This window comes from Lathyrus oleraceus, chromosome 4 (genome assembly GCF_024323335.1).
Source record: "Lathyrus oleraceus cultivar Zhongwan6 chromosome 4, CAAS_Psat_ZW6_1.0, whole genome shotgun sequence".
NCBI classification, from domain to species: domain Eukaryota; kingdom Viridiplantae; phylum Streptophyta; class Magnoliopsida; order Fabales; family Fabaceae; genus Lathyrus; species Lathyrus oleraceus.
Genome location: NC_066582.1, coordinates 26,197,263 through 26,220,274, shown reverse-complemented (window position 1 = coordinate 26,220,274; position 23,012 = coordinate 26,197,263). Strand labels below are relative to the sequence as shown.

General features: G+C 32.2%; 1 protein-coding gene and 1 pseudogene across 1 annotated transcript; one reads left to right on the top strand and one right to left on the bottom strand.

Moving 5' to 3' along the window:
* The first annotated feature begins 307 nt into the window (after nucleotides 1–307).
* On the top strand, nucleotides 308–1,476 carry LOC127138562 (uncharacterized). Its single transcript, XM_051065035.1, has one exon. The coding sequence runs from the start codon at nucleotides 444–446 to the stop codon at nucleotides 1,278–1,280; it is 837 nt and encodes a 278-aa protein (XP_050920992.1). The 5' UTR covers nucleotides 308–443; the 3' UTR covers nucleotides 1,281–1,476.
* Nucleotides 1,477–10,214: 8,738 nt separating this feature from the next.
* On the bottom strand, nucleotides 10,215–21,287 carry LOC127135824 (uncharacterized; annotated as a pseudogene).
* Nucleotides 21,288–23,012: the final 1,725 nt, after the last annotated feature.

Below are 23,012 nucleotides of genomic sequence, written 5' to 3'. Positions count from 1 at the left end.
ATCAAATTATGCTTAAATATACACACTACATTCAATATGTTGTTGGGTTTGGTTTAAATTTAATATTACAATTTTCACTTTAGCCTTTAACCATGAATAAGAACAAATAAACCAATAATATTAATATCTCTATAACTATTTTGTCTTAAATGTTGTATTTGTAAAACTAAAAAGATTTCTAGTACGTATAAGTGGGCCTATTTTCTTACGTGGCAATGCTAAAATCAACAAAACAACATACCCACGGGTATATCTACCCCATTGGAATTATTATATAAACTATATATAACATGTACTATTCTACATACCTTTCTTTATCATTGTCATCACTATTTTTTTCCTTTCCATTTTTTTCTAGAAACCATCGTCAAATAAATCAAAATATTTTCGTTATATATATTTTAGAAACTAATAATTTTCTTCATACTCAATTTCCTTCAACCATGGAAGAAGAACATGTTCATATAATGAAAGACGCAAATTATGCTGACGTGGAATCAGAATCCGAATCCGTAGAAGAAGAAGCACTTTCTCTATGTGATCTTCCAATAAACGAAGATTCAAAAAGCTTGGACGACAAGTCGTTTAAGAGAAATAGTAATATCCGAAGGCCATTGTCGTTACCGGAATCGAGCGATTTCTTCAGCGGTTTCAGCAGTAGCGGTAGCTCCGATATGTGTCCGGCAGACGACATCATTTTCTGCGGTAAGCTCGTGCCGTTTAAAGAGTTAGTTAACCAACGACGGAAAGAAAGTCTCAATCTCAACGTTGAAGAATTGAATAAACCGAAAACGCATCGCCGGAGATCGGGATCTGTTTCTTCCGTTCTTCGATCTAGCAGTGTCAGCAATTTCGGCGGTGGTTCTAATTCTAACCGCTTCATGATGAGGAACAGTAGGTCGCTAAATTATTGTAAGTTGAGAGAACATTCTTCGATTTTTCAGGTATTGAAAGCGCCGGAAGTTGTTCGGGATTCTTCTGTTAGAAGCGTTGCATCGTCGGAGGGAGTAGCGAAGAAAGCAATGAAGCCGCGATGGTATTCTCTCGTGTTTGGGAAGATGAAGGTTCCGCCGGAGATGGAACTCAATGATATTAAGAATCGGCAAGTTCGCCGGAATCCTTCTAAAAGCATGTTTCTATCATCGGATTCCGGTGAGAATTTGGACGTGAATCGTAGCTCCGGTAAAGTGTCATGGAAAATACTGAAAGCGTTGAGTTGTAAGGATCACAACAGCGTTTCCGTAACGACGTCTTTCTCTTTGCCTCAAGCGTCGTCGTAACTTGGTGTATGCAGAGTCACGTGAGGTGCACGTTTACGGAAACAAGGTGAAGATTCTTACTGTAATGACGATATTACCCTTGTGATTATGTTGGATGACATTGACAATAATGACCATGATATATAAACGGTGATATCTAGATGTGAAATAACAAAATCAATGATTAAATTAGTATAAATAATTCTTTTTTGGTTTATCAGTATAGTGGCCGGTTGGAATTCCATCTCATAAAAATCTCATAAATTTCAATAAGTAGAATATTATGAATTTAATATCTGATATTTATTAAATTAAATTATTATATTTAGTTTAGACAGATATTAATCAAGGTGTTAAACCTATGGTGATGTGCATGGGAGGGGCATTATGGTCTTTAAATAGATGTGTTGCTTGAGTGAGAGGAAAACATAATATTGACTTCACTTAGAAGGGTATTTATTTTGTGTCTTGTGTATAGCCCACAAAGATAATGAGAGGATTTATTAATTTAATATTTATAAAGTTCGAAATCACTTTTTGTACGTTAGGTGGTGGGCTATTAATCATTAGTTATAAGGAGTGAATGAGAATCACGAGAAATCCGATTATGACACAGAGAATGTCACCTTCTATTGTATTGCAAGCTTCCAAATTTTATCCTTTTTCATTAATGAAAACTTTTTCTTTTATGGAATGTCACATGTGGGATCTTTGAAAATTTCATACAGATTTTAAAAACAATTATTTTATTAAAATGTATTTATTAAATCATATTGTTTTTCATTATTATAATTATAAAAGTTAAATAAAAAATAACTAAAAGGTTATGGAAATAGTAGGGAGCAATTGGAGAGAACTCATTCAAATTTTATTGGAAACTAAATACAACCATTTTTTAGTATAAATGTTTTTTTTTTAATTTATAAATGTGAGTTACTGGTGAAGAAGTAATAAAGATAACGTGTAAAATATATATGGTGCAATAACTAGAGGCTCTGGTGGCCATGCCTCATGTGGTAGTATTTTCAAAGACATGAACTATGCTTTATGCTTTCAATATGCTTTCTATGTTTCTATGGTTGTTTTGGTTAACTTGCTTTTTACTCTAAATTTTGGCGTGTTTTTATTATTGTATATGTTTTTTATTTATTTAATATTCTCTAAATGTTTAATTTTAAAATCTTTAGATATTAAGTTAAAAAATTATTTAATTAATGTTTAATTGTGTCAAATCTAATATAAAATTTTATTTAAATATAATTTAATCGTAAAAAAATTGAATCATGTGTTATAACTCATTTTACAAACTCTCAAAAGATAAAAAAAAAATCTTATTTTGATGACTTAACTTTCACTTCTTCTAATTTAAGTGTGTTTTGTGAATCGCTATAGGGACAATATTTGAATTAACAAGCTTGCTAATAATGATATATTAATTCATGAATGGTTTTTATCTTATCATTTCATCCAAGATGCTTTTACACTTTAATAGTGTGTCAACTTTCGATAGTGATGTCTTTACACTTTAATTTTTTGTTTTAAAAAGTTTATAAGTTAGTACTCTCTCTATTTTTTATTATAAATAATTTTTTAGTTTTAACACATATTAAAAAATATAATAATTCTGGTATGAAAAAAATGAATTATAAAGGATTTTATAAAATTATTTTTTATTAATAATGTTAGAAAGACAAATTGATATAATTCAAAGGAAAGAAAATAATGAATATCTAAAGATATAATAAAAAAAATAACATTAATAATTTATTGATATTATAAAACGATTTATATTGTGAGATAAAATATTTTTTCAAAACGATTTATAATAAAAAAATGGTGAGAATGAATTTTTTTCTTTGAAATACTTTATAAGAATGAGTAGTTAAGGAGTACTCTATTTATTTTAAAATAAATATTATTTAAAGTTTTTTTGTATTGATTTAAAAAAATGTAGAGAATGAATGAATTAAATGTTCAAATTTAACAATTGAGTATCGCCATTAAATTTGTTTTAAATATATAATATATAATTATTTAAAAATTATGTACACAATACACACCAATCAAAGAAAAACTCTTTCTTTTTCCTTTTTAAAAAATGAATTTTACCTCGAATTAAAAAATGAGGTAATGAATGAATGGAATGAGTATTTTTAGTAGTTAAGGATACTCTATTAATTTTAAAATAAATATTATTTAAAGTTTTTTTTTTATTTTAAAAAGAAAAGTAGAGAATAAGTTCAAATTTAACTATTGAGTATTGTCACTAAATTTTTTTAAAATGTATAATATATAATTATTTGCAAATCATGCACACAATATACAACAAAGGAATATTATTTTTTTCGATTGAAAAATGAGTTTTATCTCAATTTCAAAAGTGAGATAACGAAAGCCATTATAAAAAGTTTTCACCAATTGAGGGGAAAAAAATACGGCTCATAGATTCGAATCGCAACAAAAACAATTTTTTATTTTAGAAAAACACACAATGTTACTTCTCGGTGTTAAAACAAGCAATTTAATATTATTTTGTTTAAATCTACAAGTACAACTTTGAAGAAAAAAATCCTGAAACATCTTCATCACCATCCTTATGAATCTTGGTGAATAACAAATGCTGAAATTTGGTGTATACCTGTGTATTGAAATATATTCTCAATGGCTTCTCATTCATTTGTTTATGGTATAAAATTAACAAATGTTAGATTAGGAAAATAATTTATCATGTATAAAATAAGAGATTATGTAAAGAACACAAACCTTCAACCAATATTATTTTCTACTCATGCAATCCACCACAAAGATTGTTTTCACTTTCCTTTAAGTTTCACTTTTTTTTATCCTAATATTTTCATTATCAAAGTTTGTGATTCATAATGTTTGTGATTCAGAAATATAGTGTGGCATTAGCCTTCTGAGTGATTGTCGTGGTTGTCTCACGCGGACCATTAATATTTTTGTTGATTAATTTGTTGTTAGTGTCTTGAGAGTTGATACTCAATAAATGCACGAGAAAGATTTTTTATAGATGATGTATTGAGACAAAACTGACTTGCATTTCCATGATGCATCCATGATTCTATCTTAATTCATTTCATGTGATATACCCTATCTTTAAGCCAAATACACTATCTCTTTGAGCTTCACCTTGTGTCACCTTGTGTCACCTTGTGAACTAAGAGTTGTTTGGCTCGTACCCAAACACTTAATGCTCCTTGTTTTCGGCTACGCCATATAGTGGTGAATGTTCAGACTATCCACATATTGGTCAACACCAGTTTTACTCTTGGATTCATATTTCACCCTTTATTGGAGTTTAAACAACATAATTCTTTAGTTCAGACCATACATGTATCACACTTCTTTTCACCTCCCACCACTAGTTCTATGAACTACGGAGCTCTGAATTCCTTATTGCACTATAAGGATACGTAGGCATAAGGGCTCCAATCCTCACCGAGCACTCTATCTATTCATTATTTTCCCTTATTCTTTCGCAAGTAACCTTTAGATATAACACCCATTCGAGCAAGAATAATCAAAACGGTTCCCATGGAATACCATGGATGTTAGGGGTGCTAATACCTTCCCCTTACATAACCGACTTCCTTACCCCAACATATCTCTTTTCCCCGGGTTTTATCGTTCCTTCGGGAATAAATAAAGTTTGATGGTGACTTCGGATATGTTTCCGCTAGCTTCATAAGTCACGGGAGGTGTATCACCAGTCGAGATGTATTTTTCAAAGAAATTGAGATGGATTTCAAGAAAACTGATGACGTTAGTCGAAGTGCACAGATATCTGAAGAAGAGTTGGAACAAGAAGAAATTCTTGTTGAGGTAGAGCATGTCGATGCTGAATTATATATCCCAGATCAAGTCAAGGAAAAAGCACAAGATGCTGAAGATACTGAAGAAGTTGAGCAAATTATCAATAACTACCTGTTGACAAGAGATAGGCCGAGAAAAGTCATCAAGCCAACTCAAAGACTTGGGTATGCAGATCTCATAGCTTACGCCTTAATCTCTGCAAGTGAGGTTCTAGATAAAGAACCTAGATACTATAAGGAAGTTATGAGGAGTCAAAATAAGACTGAATGGCTGAAGGCCATGGATGATGACATGAAGTCTCTTCATAATAACCACACTTGAGAACTGATCAAGAAACCTGATGGATCCAGGTTAGTCAATTGTAAGTGGATTTTCAAAGTTAAGGAAAGAATTGACGGAGTGACGTCGAAGAGATACAATGCAAGATTGATTGCAAGTGGTTTCACTCAGAAATAAGGTGTCGACTTCAATTATGTGTCCACTCCTGTTGTGACGCACAGGTCCATTCGAATGTTACTTGCCATGGTGGCACAGTTCGACCTAGAACTGAAACAAATGGATGTGAAGAATACTTTCTTTTATGGAGATATAGATGAAACAATCCTAATGAGGTAACCTGAATGGTATGCAGAAAAGGGAAAGTAAGATTATGTGTGTAAGTTGAATAGATCTTTATATGGACTGAAACAATCTCCTTGATAGTGGAATAGGAGATTCGACAAGTTCATTGCACACGTAAGTTTCATTAGAAGTCATTTTGACCACTGTGTTTACTTCAAATTTCGACATGGAAATTCATTTGTTATTTTGTTGCTTTATATGGATGATATTCTCATAGCAAGCAACAATGTCGAGGATGTAATGAAGGTGAAGGTTGAACTCAATAAGGAGTTCGATATGAAGGATCTGGGAGCTACATCCAGGATTCTTGGGATTGACATCCGAAGACATAGAAATCTGCCAAAATTATACTTATCTCAAGAGACATGCCTACGGAAAATTCTCGACAAATTTGGTATGTCAAATTCAAAGCATGTTGTGACTCTGAGAAACCCTCAATTCAAGCTGAGTACAAATCATTGTTCTAGTACTGAGGTCGAAAAGCTTAAAATGAATAGCATCACATATGCTAACATAGTAGGTTCTTTGATGTATGTTATGGTATGTACTAGACCCGACATAGCATATTAAGTAAGTCTTGTAAGCAGGTACATGGAGAATCCTGGAAAGGCTCACTGGCAAGCATTGAAATGGATTCTAATATACATAAATGGGTCTCTGAATAGAGTTATGATTTATGGTGGAGCATGTGGTGAAAATAGTAAAGTAGAAATCGAAGGGTATGTTGACTCTGATTATGCAGGTTGTATGGATTCCAAAAAATCTATTTCTGGATATGTGTTCATTATGATTGACACAACCATCAGTTGGAAAGCAACACTTCATAAGGTTGTTTCCTTATCAACCACTGGAGTGGAATATATCTCCCTCAATGAAGTTGTGAAAGAAGCGTTGTGGCTTAAAGGATTTTTTGCATGTCAAATTGGGCCTATTTGTTATGCCCAATTATTTAAGTTACCTTGTTCTCTAAGTTAGCTTGTGTAATTGACATGTGTGTAAAAGGTCATTTTTTAATGTGTTATTTTTCTTATAAATAGCATACTAGTCTCTCATCATTGTATAATGCAAATCTTAATTAGGGTGAGAGAGGTTATTTGCTACTCTGTAACACTTGTAATATTGTTCCTAAGAGAAAGTAAAGAATAACATTTTATAACCAACTTGTTGTGTTCTTCTTGGTTCTCTTTTTTCTAACTTATTGAGTTTCTTGTCGACCAAGAAACCAATTATACTTTGTTATTCTGGTATCTTTTTCACAACAGAACCATTATCAGACCTTCTGATTACAACATCAAACTCCAATTTGGATGTCTCCGTGCAAATCCATTGGAGCATATGATCACGAACCTCAAACTCTTTTCCATTTGTAAATTGGCTGCCAACATCTACCTCCTTGACATCAACACGGTTGACATTCGTAGACACAATAGTTAGGGGATAACTTTAAGGTGCACCACATATAAGGCAAACAATATAAAAAAAATTAAAAACCAGTTTGAAATGAACTCTAAACAATTTTGGAAATGCATTTCCGTATGAAGTCACCTAGAATCCAGAAATGCATTTTTGGACTGAACATAACTTTTTCAACTCAAAAAACAGATAAATATGAGAAACGGAGAATGAAATACATGAACTTTATCTTAAATTTCAGTCTTTTTTGCTCATTTTGATGTGATGAAACACAATAATGGAGTTTTAGAGTTCAAAAATTGATTGAGAATATAAGGAATTTTTTAGGGGTTTTGAGAGAAAATAAGTTTAATAGTGAAGAAGAAGAATATGCATGGTGTTGTTTTATTAAATTTGCCTATTGATAGTTCTGGAAATGCATCTCTAGTATTGTCACTGGCGTGCAAAGGTTATATATTTTAAATTCCTCTTTCACAAATTCGAAAGTGCATCTTCGATTTGTCATTTAGTGATAATTTTAAAAAATATATACATGGAGTGGGTCCAGAGATGCATATCCGAACTAAATTTTGGGAAAATATGGGGGGGTGGGGGGGAGAGAGACTTTGTTAGAATGTGTTTTTGTGTGATCAAGATGTGTTCGAAAATGCATTTTAGAAATTCGAGGAGCATTTTCGAAAGAAAAAAAATAGAATGATTTTCTACCACTTATGATGGGATAAGCATTTTCCTAGATTTTTCCACAACTTTAATTTCAAAATACTTATTAATAATATACATTTGTATTCCCATAAATACAACTCAAATAATAAAAAACTACATAAATATTTAGGACTTATTTGATTTAATTTTGTAAAACTATTTTTTATATTTTAAAATTAAAAAATAATAAAACTTGTTTAGTAATCTAATACAAAACTATTTTTTAAACCTTTCATCTATATTTAAAACTTTTGAAAATTAAAAAATTAAAATAAATTTTAGAATTTTTAGTTTAAAGTTAAAAAAAAAAAATAGTATAATTTTCAGTAATAGAAAATTTATATAAAAAATTAAAACGTGATTTTTCATATGAATGATAGTTTTATAAAAACAAATGTCTCAAAATCATAAATATAATTTATAAATAATATCTCATTACATTTTTTCATATTTTAGTATTTTTATATTTTTATTTATTTTGATAAATACTAATTCTTTTGTTTTTATTCTTTGTTTAATTAATTGTATTTATTTTACGTGTTATTTAACTTAAAAAAAATTAAAGAGAAAAATTATTTACAGTTTCAAACTAAAAAAAATAAGAAGAGTAATATTTAAATTTAAAAATTAATATACTATCAAACATCATATGAATTACACAACGAATAAGTTTATTTGTTAATAAATTTGAAAAATAATAATAGTTAAAAAAAATTCAACCTATAAATTTATACATTTCATATGTAAAAATTGTATATGCGAAATATTTTTAAAATAGTGTTCAATTACACGTATTTAATATGTGACAATCAAATTCATACTTATTTAATATAACAACTAAGTCTTATCACATTAAATAATGTCAGTTATATGGATCAATTTTTGTCATAATGTTCTATCAAGGGTCATGTTTTTATCCAAATTGCTAATCTCGAGATCTTTCTTAATAACTTTTCTAATAGTTTTTCTAGGTTTTCCTCTACCTCTAACTATTTGACTTCTCTCTATATGATATACTTTCCTTACCACGTAATCTATAGGTCTTCTCTCTAGATACTCAAACTAAACCGCTGAAGTCTATTTTCCACCATTTTTTACAATAGGTGTTACACCAACACACTCTATAATCTTATCTTGTCTAGTCTTACCACACATCTAACATAACATTTTCATCTTTGTTACACTTACTTTATTCTCGTGTTGATTCTTAAGCTCCCAAAATTTTGTCTCATACAACATCGCAGGTCTTACCGTAGCCCGATAAAATTTTCCCTTCAACTTGAGAGGCACCTTTCTGTCACATAAAATCCCTGAAGCCCCCTGCATTTCAACCACCCAGCTTGAATTCTATTATTTACATCCCTTTCTATTTCTCCATCATTTTCTAATATGGATCCAAGATATTTAAATCGTGTGACTTGTTGGATGAGATGGTCTTCAACTTTCACCTATAAGTTAAAAACGCTTCTCCTTTTGCTAAACTTGCATTCCATATATTCTGTTTTACTTCTACTTAGGCGAAAGTCATGCGTTTCTAAAGCATGTCTTCAACCTCTCATTTAAATCCTCCTTTAACTCTCCATGTGAGACTATATCATATTCAAAAATCATGCATCTCAATGTTAACTCTTGGATGTCCTCCGTAAGTACATCTAAAATTAAAGTAAAAAGGTAGGGGCTTAGGATTGAACATTGGTGCAAATCTATTGTAATGGGCGTCTCTCCACTCTGCGTCTGTACATAAGTCGATACCCCTTCATACATATCTTGGATAACTCAAATATATGCAATCCTAACCTATTTCTTCTCTATGGATTTCCATAAAATCTCTTTAGGCACTATATTATACGTCTTCTCCAAGTCAATAAAAATTAAGTGCAAATCTTATTGGTCCATCTGATATTGCTCAATCACTCGTCTTAATAGATAGATCGCTTTCATGATCGACCTCTTAGGCATAAAACTAAATTGATTCTCAATTACTTGAGTCTCTTTTCTTACTCTACGTTCAGTCATTATTTCCTATAACTTCATGGTATGACTTATAATTTTAATCCCTCTATAATTTGCACAATTTTGTATATCCCTCTTATTCTTATAGATTGGGACTAAAGTGATTCTCCTTCATTCATTTGTTATTATCTTTGACCTTATAATCTAGTTAAAGAGTTTGGTTAGCCACTTAATACCTCTATCTCCAAGAACTTTCCACATTTCAATAGGTATGTTATCTAGCTCAATCGCCTTACTGTTACTCATCCTTTTCAATGCTTGTATTACCTCTTGTTTTTTAATCTAACGGTAATAATTGTAGTTTCACTCCTCTTATCTAATGTCAAGCCTACTGGAGTTCGGTGAGATATCATATCCTTCATTAAATAAATTTTAGAAATATATCTTCCACATATCCTTTATATTCTTTTCTTGAACCAAGACTTTGACACCTTCCTCTTTAACACACTTCACTTGATTCAAATTTTTTGTCTTTCTTTCTCTTCCCTTAGCAAGCCTACATATGGATTTTTCTCCCTCCTTAGTTCCTAAACATTGGTATAATCCATCAAAATCTTGGGTTCTTACTTCACTCACCGCCTTTTTAGTCTTGTTCTTAGCTTTCTTATACTTTTTCCAAGTTTCGGCATTTTTGTACCTAGATATTTCTTTAACATGATCCTTTTTAACTCTAACTTTACTCTGAACACTTTTATTCCACCACCGCAATTCTTTACCGTTGGGTCCAAAACCTATTGATTCTTCCAATGTCTCTTTATCTAATTTTCTAATCTTTTGGGTCACCTTGTTTCACATATCATTTGCATTTCCTTGTGGTTGTTCATGAAGGTGTGAAAAACACAAGAAAGGGAGGTTTGAATTGGGTTTAACAAGCAAAAGTTTTTTCCAAAACAAGAACACCACTAACAAGTTAATAACAAAGAAATGAAAACACAAGTATTTTTATCCTGGTTCGCTTGAAACTCAAAGCTAATCCAGTCAACCCGCTAAGGTGATTTTTCCTTATACTCAAGGACTTAATTCACTATAATCAATAGATTACAACAAACACAAAGAATAACCTTCTTTGTCTTCTCAAGGATCCGACTATACCCTAGTCTCCTTAAGGACTCATAAAGAATAACCTTCTTTATCTTCTCAAGGATAACCTCCTTAAGGAATCAAACAAATAGTTTGAATAATATTTTGTGTTTTACAAGATGCTTCTATACAAGCAGATTTTACACAAATGAATAACAAACTCTTTAAGAAAAAATGTGTACAAAAGAATGATAGTTTTTTCACAAAGAAATAGACTTGTCAAAATATTGTGTCACCGACACTTTTCTTCAAGTCTCCAAGTCTTACTTATATAGCATAAGCATAAGACCGTTGGAGGGGAAAATGCAGAAAGCTCATTTGAGCGGTTGTCCACTATTGGATGGTAAATGAGTGATACTGCGTACTGTCCTTCGCCCACAAAATCAGTGACAGGTGTGATATATAGTATTGTCCTTGCCCACGAAATCAGGTAGTGGAAAGGATGTTTGATTTTTACCATGTACTATTTAATCACGTTCCCATTTTGATCTTATCTTCAAGTTCATTGACTTATGATGGAACTTGATGAAGCATGAAATGAAGAAATATAAAGCTGAATTCAGAAACTTCAGAATCTTTGGTCAAAACCTTGACAGCGTCAGTAGTCTAGCTTGAGATCTTCAGACTCTTCAGAATCTTCAGAGTCTTCAGAATCCTCATTCAGAACCTTCATAACTTCAATCGCCTGGCTTGATATTTTTAGAATCTTCAGCTACATAACACAACTTCAGAAGTTTTCCATTCTTCAGAAGTTTGGTGATCAAAGTCAAGTCCAGAAGCATGAACTGAGAGAACATTGCAGGAGCAACATGGTGTCTCCTCAGAAGCTTTTCATGAGTGAATCAGCACAAAAGCAGAAGGATCATTGTAGCAGTAATATTGAACATCTTTCAGAACTTCTAATAGCTGGCGCAGAAGCGGGTTTAGAAGACATAGTTCAGATACTGATGACATTGCACATCATATATTCAGAATAAGAACAGGTTGTTAAAGCTACACATTAGGGTTCAAAAATTATTCTCACACAAATACAACATTGTTATCATCAAAACTCAAGGTATAGATACAGAACCAAATCTTGTTCTAACAATCTTCCCCTTTTTGATGATGACAAAACATGTATTTTGATGAACAGTTTTGTACAGGGTAATCATAGAAGAATACATCTTACAGAAGCACAAAGCTCCCCCTGAGATGTATAATCCTATAAAGATAAAATCATAATGAAAGAACACTTTCCTGATTAACCTTTTTGAAATACTAGAGTGAATTATCTGTCAGAATCTGGTTTATCTTCAGAAGTTGATTGATGTTGTCCAGAGAACTGGTTTGATAACATCATCATTCTGATAGGCTTCACTTTAGAACCTTCACTTCAGAATCTTTGTTGAGTTCTTTTGAATAAACTTTAGAGATGGTTATCTTCTTTAAAAGAGTTGGTTTTCTCATCGGAACCTTGACTTTTCAAATCTGGTTACTATAGAAGAAAATCTCCCTTACAGCCGGATTCCAAATCCATGATTTTGATAAAGAAATTTTCAAAAACACTTTGATGCTAAGTACTCAATGTTCTAGTTTCAAAACATGAATATTAGTTCTTTGAATCTGATATTCAATTATCAGCATGAAGGTGTTTAGACTCAGATAGAAGACAATTTCATCAGAAACTGGTAACTTATATTCTGATCTTTGATACTTCATGACATCTTCAAATGTTTGATTTTAACCATTCTAATTCTTGAGATATGACCCTGCAAAACACTTAACAAACTCTTTTTCGAAGTAGTTGTTAGCATAAAACATTAATCAATGTTTGGGTATTTTTATTTAGGAATTTAGATATCAAAATAAACACTAATTTTTCCTCTTAGATACGCTATGTTTTCTCCCCCTGTGTCAATAATCAAAAAGACACAAGACAAAATAATAAAGTAAATGAATAGAAACAACATATTTCATTCAAAATACCAAAAGGAAGTGAAAGATACAACAGAGAAATTAACTGGAAATACAAAGAACTAAAAACGAAATGCAGCAAGTAAATATAAAGGACATACATACACACTTAGAGAAAAACACAAATGTGCTAAGACATTTTTAGAGAAACCAAGGGTTTTGGTAAGAAGGAGTAGGCAGCGGAACAACTAGGTAGTTATCTGGGAGATTTGGGGGATCTACCAACGGATCAACACCATCTTCTTGATAGATCTCCATGTAGTATGCTAAAACTTCAGGTGGATCGATCTTTGTGAAGATATGATAGTTATCCAACTGGGTATAACTGCTTCTAATTTCCTCTTTGGATGGAGGAAAGTTTTCACTGGAGATAGGTCTATGAGGAGATCTAGGTTGAGCTAGTTGCAGTTGTTAAAATTGTTGTTGAACCGATTGTTGTTCTGCAGCCATTAACTCGTTGATAGGAGTGTGAAGAGTTAATTCTGGTATCCCTTCCAAGATAGGGTTGCTTTCATTTTCCTTTGAAGAACTTGGAGATCGTTGTTGTTGTTCATCTATTGAAGATGGTGAAGATAAAGAACATTTGCAGAGAGAGAGGGTTGCCCTAGGTTTGAAAACTGAAAGTGTAGGAGTAATGTGTGCATAGTGTGAAAAAGTGAGTGAAGTGGGTTTATATAGAAAATTTTGCAATGAAGAAAAAAAGGAAATACGCATACATGGGGGGAAGCGTAAGAGTTTAAACTTAATCCCAAGAATTGATAAACCCAATGTGTCACGTTTTTATCATGCATGCTCAGAAAGTGGGACAGTTGTCGCCACTAAGAACCAAACAAAATCAAACGACAAGACAACCATTTAATGCAACAATTTTTTAGAATCTAGAAGATAAATTGATAAGATTTCTTCTGATCAGAATCTTTCTGATTCATGAAAACGTCCTCACTTCAGAAAGCACATGTTTCAGAGTCAAGAAGAAAAACATTCTCAAAATCAAATTTATAGTTTTGAAGACTTAAATATTCTAAAATACATCTTTTCATTCTGGACATAACTTCATAAATAAGTTTTTCATAATGAACACGAATCTATCTTCAGTTAGGGGTTTTGTAAAGATAGCAGCCCATTGATGGTCTGTATCAACAAATTTCAAATAAAGAATACCCTTCTAAATATAGTCACGTGAAAAGTGATGTTTTATTTCAATATGCTTATCCCTAGAATGCAAGATAGGATTCTTAGATAAACAAATAGCAGAAGTATTATCACAGAGAATAGGAATGTTACTCTCATATATCGGATAATTTTCTAGCTGACTCTTCATCCAGAGTATTTGAGTGTTGCATCCAGAAGCTGCAATATATTCAGCTTCGGCTGTTGAAAGCATGATTGTTGATTGTATCTTGATGGACCATGAGATCAAGTTATTTCCCAAAAATTGGTAACTTCCAGAAGTACTTTTTTCTTTCTATTCTATCTCTAGTATAGTCAGCATCACAATAGCCTACTAGTTTATACTCACTTGATTTTCTATAAAACAAACCAAGGTTAGTAGTACCTTTCAGATACCTAAAGATTCTCTTAACAGCAGTTAAGTGAGTTTCCCTAGGATCTTATTGGAAGCGGACACATAAGAAGACACTAAATAAGATATCAGGTCTAGATGCGGTTAGATATAAAAGAGAGTTTATCATACCTCTGAATAGCTTGTGATTTACCTTACTGCTTACCTCTTCTTTCTCCAGAACACATGTAGGATGCATTGGAGTCTTTGATTGCTTACATTTTGATAAGTTAAACTTCTTCAGAAGTTCCTTTATATATTTTCTCTGATGAATATACGTTCCTTATGATCGTTAATCAATCTGGATTCCCATAAAGAACTTAAGTTCTCCCATCAGACTCATTTCAAATTTTGGCTGCATTGACTTAGCAAAATCCTTGCACAACGACACATTAGCAAAACCAAAAATAATATCACCAACATAAATTTGCACAACCAGAATATCATTCTTAAAGGTTTTGCAAAAGAGAGTTGTGTCTACTTTCCCTCTGGTAAAACCATTTTCCAAAAGAAAGTTACTTAGTCTATCATACCAAGCTCTGGGAGCTTGCTTCAGACCATATAACGATTTTTTTTTGTTTAAAAAAAATCAGGATTTTGGGAACTTTCAAAACCAGGAGGTTGATGCGCATATACTTCTTTAGAAATATATTCGTTCAAGAATGCACTCTTAACATCCATATGATAAAGGATGATGTTATGGTTGAATGCAAATGAAATTAAAATACAAATAGACTCTAACCTGGCAACTGGAGCAAAGGTTTATGTATAGTTTATACCTTATTGTTGACTATAACCTTGTACTACCAATCGAGCCTTGTTTCTGACAACCTCGCCTTTCTCATTCAGCTTGTTTCTAAAGACACATCTGGTTTCAATGCCATGGAAGCCTTTTGGTTTCTGAATAAGATCCTTAACATCATTTATAATGAATTGATTCAATTTCTCTTGCATAGCCAGAATCCATTCATTGTCTATAATAGCTTCATCAATGGATGTGGGTCTATCAAAGATACCAAACCTAGAAGAGTCTCTTCAGAAGGTTTGAAAGAAGATCTAGTTCTGACTGAAGCATTCTTGTCTCCCAGTATCAGTTCTTCAGAATGAGAAGTTCTTGATCTACTCTTCTTCTGATGAGTTGGATCAACGATAGCTTCTGGTTGAGTCATTTCTTCAAATTCTTTGGCTTTTCCTTCTGAGTCTCCAGAAACAATATCCTTGGATTCTTAAAGATTAATCTTCAAATCTGTAAATTTCTCAACTAGCTTTGACTTTTCAGGGTCAAGCTTATCATTGAATTTAACATGAATTGATTCCTCAACAATTCATGTTTATGCGTTAAAGATTATGTATCCTTTGGAGCGTTCAAAATATCCTAACAGTAAACACTTATGTACTTTAGAATCAAACCTTCCAAGATTCTCTTTAGTGTTCAACATAAAACATTCACATCCAAAATGATGAAAATAAGAAATGTTGGGCTTTATGTTCTTCCACAATTCATAAGGAGTCTTACCCAGAATAGGTCGAATAGAAATTCTGTTCTGAATATAACAAGTTGTGTAAACTGCTTCTGCCCAAAAATGCTTAGCCATATCAGTTTCTTGGATCACTGTGCGATCCATTTCTTACAAATTCCTATTCTTCCTTTCTACAACTCCATTTTGTTGTGGAGTTCTAGAACAAGAGAAATCATGGGAAATACCATTTGAATCAAAAATATTCTTAAAATATTTATTTTCAAATTCGACACCATGATCACTTCTGACTTTGACTATTTTGCAATTCATTTATGTTTGCACTAGTGAGCAGAAGGTAGAAAACACAGAATGTGACTCATCCTTGTGTTTCAAGAACTTTACCCATGTCCAACTACTGTAGTCATCAACTATGACCAATCCATACTTCTTTCCATTGATAGAAGCAATTTTCACTGGTCCAAACAAATCAATATGCAGAAGTTCTAACGGTCTAAAGGTAGAAACAACAATTTTTGCTTTGAAAGATGTTTTAGAAAACTTGCCTTTCTGACATGCTTCATAAAGAGCATCTGAAGCGAACTTCAGGTTGGGTAGACTTCTGACTAATCCAAGCTTATTTAGATGAGAAATTTTTCTCATGCTAACATGACCCAAACGTTTATGCCATACCCATTGCTCCTCATTAACAGACATTAGACATTTTACATTTTGATCTTCAAGATCAGAAAGTCTAATTTTATAAATGTTGTCCTTTCTCTTTTTGTTAAAAAGGTTTGTACCATCTTTCTGAATGACAGCCTTACATGACTTTTGATTAAAGATGATATCATAACCATTGTCACTAAGTTGGATAATATACAATAGGTTGTGCATCAGACCATTAACTAAAAGAACATTAGTAACAGAAGGAAGTTTACTATTACCAATGGTTCTAGAGCCAATGATCTTTCCTTTCTGGTTTCCTCTGAAACAAATGAAGCCTCCAGGCTTAAGTTCCAAATCTTGGAACATAGACCTTCTGTCTGTCATGTGTCGTGAGCATCCACTGTCTATGTACCATGGCTGGTGTTTTAGCTAAGTTGTTAAGGATGTCTGCAACATAAATTATTTTATCCTTAGGTACCCACTTTCTAGGTCCTCTCTTGTTAGTTTTCCCAGAGTTTCTTACATCTTTGGGTATTTTAGCAGAAGGATAATCATGAGAGATTTGTGCATGATACTTAGGTTTTAGAACATAGTTCTTATCCTTTGTATGCTTCTGTGTCTATGCAGAAGTATCAAGCTCAGTTCCAGCAGACACGAAATGCACATAGAGAGGTTTTGATTTTACCTTCTGACTTTCGTAAGGTTTTATAGATTATGTACAACCTAAACCTTTCTTGCCATTTCTGTTATCTCCATAGATCAAGGAAGCCATTTTACTTCTATCTATGCTTTTAGACAGAAAGTACTGGAATGCTCTGTCATATCTAATGACGCAATCAATGCCATAAGCTTCTGAGATTATTTCCTCCTCTAATTTTGAAATTTTGCTTTTCAAAACAGAGTTGTTACTTTCTAAAGAAAATACTTTTTCATTTAGAGAGGAAATATCTTTCTCAAGCTCTCTCTGATTTTCAGAAGCAATTACTTAGACTTGTTTAAGGTCCTTGTATTTACTCTGAAGACTCTGGTACTTTTCCAGCATTTCAGAGAGACATGATTCAATATCAGAACGAGATGGGTTAGAAAATACCTCTTCATAATCGGAGTAGGATTCTAATTTTGATAATACCTTGTCTTATGGTTCTTCAGAACTTATGGGATCCTCTGTAGTTTCCATCAGTACAATGTTGACTTTTTCTTCATCAGGATCTTCTTCTTCAGATTTTGAGTCATCCCAAGTAGCCATCAGCCCCTTCTTGACTTTAGATAAATTCTTCTTGTGCCTTTTGTCCTTCTTCAACTTAGGACAATCATTTTTGTAGTGGCCTGGCTCCTCGCACTCGAAGCAGATAACTTCTTTTCCAGAACCTTGTTTCTTCTGTCCAGGCGAAGATTTGAAGCGACCAGCAGTCCTTCTGACTCCTCTAAAATTCCCTTGACCATTTTTCCTGTGTTTCCAGAGTCTGTTGACTCTCTTTGAGATTAGAGACAGCTCATCATCATCTTCTGAGTCTTCATCAAATCCTTCTGATTCTTCCTCAGCTTGATAGGCTTTTGTCTTCTCATGCTTGGATTTTAGAGCAACAGATTTACCTCGCCTTTGAAGTTCATCTTCTTCTAGCTCAATCTCATGGCTTCTTAAAGAACTAACAAATTCTTCAAGACTGATGTTGTTGAGATCCTTTGTCAGCTTCGAGGCAGTTACCGTAGGTCTCCATTTTTTGGGAAGACTTCTGATAATTTTCTTGACATGATCAGCTGTAGAATATCCTTTGTCTAGAACTTTAAGTCCTGTAACAAGCATATGAAACCTTGAGAACATAGTCTTAATTGTTTCATCATCTTCCATTTTGAATGCCTCATAGATTCAAAAATGGATTTGGCAGAATCTTTGTTTGTTATCTTTGCATACTCCGTATAAGAGACATCATTAAGCAATATAGTTATGGCCTTGTGATGATTTTTGAAGTCTTTCTTATGTTAATCAGACATAGCACTTCTTGCTATAGTATTTCCTTCAGCATTTACTAGGTGAACATAGCCATCGACTACAAGATCCCAAAGATCAACATCGTAGCCAAGAAATAAACTTTATATTCTATATTTTCAATAGTCAAATTTCTCACCATCAAAGATAGGTAGTTTTGCATTATAATGATCTCTGTCATTATTATTAACAGCGTTAGCAACGACCATTGTTTCTCACACAAACTAGATCGGTACTAAACACTGTGAAGTGTTGATAAATCTTTTATCACAATCAGAATCGGAGCTCCGATGCCAATTGAATGTGTGAAAAACACAAGAAATGGGGGTTCGAATTGGGTTTTACAGGCAAAAGCTTTTTCCAAAATAAGAACATCACTAACAAGTTAATAACACAGAGATAAAAACACAAGTATTTTTATCCTGGTTCACTTGAAACTCAAAGCTAATCTAATCCACCCGCCAAGGTGGTTTTGCCTTATACTCAAGGACTTAATCCACTATAATCAACAGATTACAACAAACACAAAGAATAACCTTATTTGTCTTCTCAAGGATCCAATTATACCCTAGTCTCTTTAAGGTCTCACAAAAAATAACCTTCTTTGTCTTATCAAGGATAACCTCCTTAAGGAATCAAATAAAAAGTTTGAATAATATTTTGTGTGTTATAAGATGCTTCTATACAAGGAGATTTTACGCAAATGAATAACAAACTCTTAAAGAAAAACTGTGTACAAAAGAATGATAGTTTTTTCACAAAGAAATAGACTTGTCAAAATATTGTGTTACCGACGCTTTTCTTCAAGTCTCTAAGTATTACTTATATAGCATAAGCATAAGACCGTTGGAAGGAAAAATGGAGAAAGCTCATTTGAGTCGATGTCCACTGTTGGATGGGAAAGGAGTGATATTGCGTACTGTCCTTCGCCCACAAAATCAGAGACATGTATGATGTATAGTACTGTCCTTGCCCACAAAATCAGATAGTGGAAAGGATGTTCGATTTGTACCATGTACTATTTGATCATATTCCCATTTTGATCTTCTCTTCAAGTTCATTAGCTTCTGATGAAAGTTAATGAAGCATGAAATGAAGAAACATAAAGTTGAATTCAAAAACTTCAGAATCTTTGGTCAGAACCTTGACAGCGTCAGTAGTCTGGCTTGAGATCTTTAGAATCTTCAGAGTCTTCAGAATCCTCAGTCAGAACCTTGATAACTTCAATTGTCTGGCTTGAGATCTTCAGAATCTTCAGCTACGTAACACAACTTCAGAAGCTTGCCATTCTTCAGAAGTTTGCTAATCAGAGTCGCGTCTAGAAGCATGAACTAAGAGAATATTGCAGCAGCAACATAGTGTCTCCCCATAAGCTTCTCATGAGTGAATCAGCACAGAAGCAAAAGGATCATTGCAGCAACAATATTGGACATCTTTCAAAACTTCTAATAGCTGGCGCAGAAGCAAATTCGAAACACATAGTTTAGAAACTGATGACATTGCACATCATATATTCAGAGCCAGAACTGGTTGTTAAAGCTACACAATAACAAACCATTAGGGTACAAAAATTATTTTCACATAAATACAACATTGTTATCATCAAAATTTAAGGTATAGATGCAAAACCAAATCTTGTTCTAACAGCTCAAACCCTCCTTCCAAGATCTTATGTTGTAAACTTCCTTGTTTTTCACCCTTCAAATGCCACTACTTGATTTGTGACACTCCCATGTGACTTATTCTCCTAGCTCTCCTCTTGATTCTTACATCCATAACCAATACTCTATGTTGGATAGTCAAACTCTCTCCCGAAATAACTTTCTGTTCCAAGAGAATCTTCTTATCCGACTTCCGAATAAGAAAGAAATTTATCTAAGAACATGTCACCCACTCTCATATGTGATAATATGCTCATCTCTTTTTCCAAACCAGGTATTAACTATAGTAAGATCAAAGGTCGGTGAAAACTCCAAGATGGATTTACCCTCCACATTTACCTCCCCGGGGACATACCCCTCATGCACAACCTTAAAACCTCTTATTATGCTTATAACATGTTCATTTAGATCTCCTCTTAGAAAGAGCTTCTCTCCTTGGGGAATATCCTGAAGTAATCCTTCTAAATCCTCCCAAAAATTTACCTTAAAATGTTCCTCCAACCCAATCTGAGGTGCGTAAGCACTAATAACATTAAAGGTGTTTTGTTCCGCTACAAACTTCAAGGCTATAATTCGATCTCCTACTTTTTTCACATCCATAGCACCCTTCTTCCCCTTCATATCCATAATAATCCCCATCCCATTTCTCGCTCTAACTTTTCCAATGTACCAAAACTTAATTCCCGAGTTGTCTAATTCTCTCACATTTTTGCTTGTCCACTTAATTTCTTGTAGGCACGTGAAATTGATATTGTTCATAACCTTAGTGTTCACTATTTCCATATATTTTCTAGTAAGTTTGCATATATTCCCTGATCCAAAACAAATCCTACTGTTATGAACAGACTTCTTTATCCATACTCGTTCAGAAAAGTTTGAGAATCCTTACTTTTTTCACTACATTCAGGCGGCGATGCATTGACTCTTGCTCTTTTGACATTATATTTGAATCATACAACGCATTGCTTACGGGAAACGGCCTAATATTCACATTATTTCGTAGTTGATCTATGTCATGGAGATTCGATAAAATTTTACGTTAATTATCGACTGCCTAACACCAATGTCAACCATGTGCCTATGCAAACAGTGCCACAACAAGGAGCTCAGAACTAAAAGAGTCTCAGATATATGTTATTTATAACTTCATTTAAACTGGAAATACATAATTGATCTGATATGTGTGAATTATTTCATATTTTAATTCAAATGTAGAACTAAATAATATATAAGTGAGATTATTTATGTGTTATGAAGAATAACATCATGGACCATGTAATCATATATAATTGTGTTTTATGTCTTGATATACTATTGTTTAAATTTTTATTTATAATAGAAAATTTGTATTTATATTTAATTTATTTATTTTTTAAATTATTATCAGTATTACCATGTTAGTATCGGAGTCGTACTCGAGTTGTCCGTGATTTAAGTAATAACAAATTCACCATATTTTAAATGTTATTTTACTGACATTTTTAGTAAATAATATTTAGTTATTATCATTCTTTAAATGATAGTAAATAATTTTTGACTAAATAATAATTTATTTATGTAATTTTTTTTTATGGAAAATGTGTGGAATTTATAATATATATATATATATATATATATATATATATATATATATATATATATATATATATATATATAATCAAGATTATACATAAATAGTAGACAAACGGATAATAAGTTGTGTCACTGTCCTTTTTTAATGGCAAAATCAACCCTCTTAAAAACTACATTTATTGTCTTAGGTGACACAACATTGTTATACATAAATCTTTGCACTATCGATACAAGATTCACAACTGCAAAAATTAAAAGTGTACATAATTAACTATAGTGTTTGGGCACATATAATATATAATATTCAAACACATATTTAATTACTTGCTCACATCTTGTTAATCTAGGGTGTCTATGACTTTGTTAATCTAAGGCAAGGTCGACCTTTAGCCAGCATCGGTTATATTATTGGATTTCAAATTTTAGAGGGTTCACTTATTTTTTCAAACTACTAAAGTAATATATTTTATATCGACTTTTTAAAAATATGTATAAAATCATAATTTGTTTTCAATATCTATAATTTGACACCATTTTTTTTTAAATTCGATATGTGTGAATTATTTCATATTTTAATTCAAATTTAAAACTGAACAACATATAAGTGAGATTATATATGTGTTATGAAGAATAACATCATGGACCATGTAATCATATATAATTGTGTTTTATGTCCTGATATACTATTGTTTAAATTTTTATTTATAATAGAAAATTTGTATTTATATTTTATTTATTTATTTATTTTTTAAATTATTATCAGTATTACCATGTTAGTATCGGAGTCGTGCTCGAGTTGTCCATGATTTAAGTAATAACAAATTCACCACATTTTAAATGTTACTTTACTGACATTTTTAATAAATAATATTTAGTTATTATCATTCTTTAAATGATAGTAAATAATTTTTCACTAAGTATTAATTCATTTATGTAATTTTTTTTAATGGAAATGTGTGGAATTTATAACATATATAATGAAGATTATACATAAATAGTAGGCAAACTGACAACATGTTGTGTCGTTATCCTTTTTTAATCGCAAAACCAACCCTCTTAAAAATTACATTCATTGTCTCAGATGACACAACATTGTTATATATGAGACTTTGCATTATCGGTACAAGATTCACGACCGCAAAAATTAAAAGAGTACATAACTAACTATAGTGTTTGGGCACATATAATATATAATATTCAAACACCTACTTAATTACTTGCTCAAAT

Bases quoted from the DNA above. Each gene is read 5' to 3' on its own strand.
- LOC127138562 (XM_051065035.1), top strand. From the start codon at position 444: ATGGAAGAAGAACATGTTCATATAATGAAAGACGCAAATTATGCTGAC.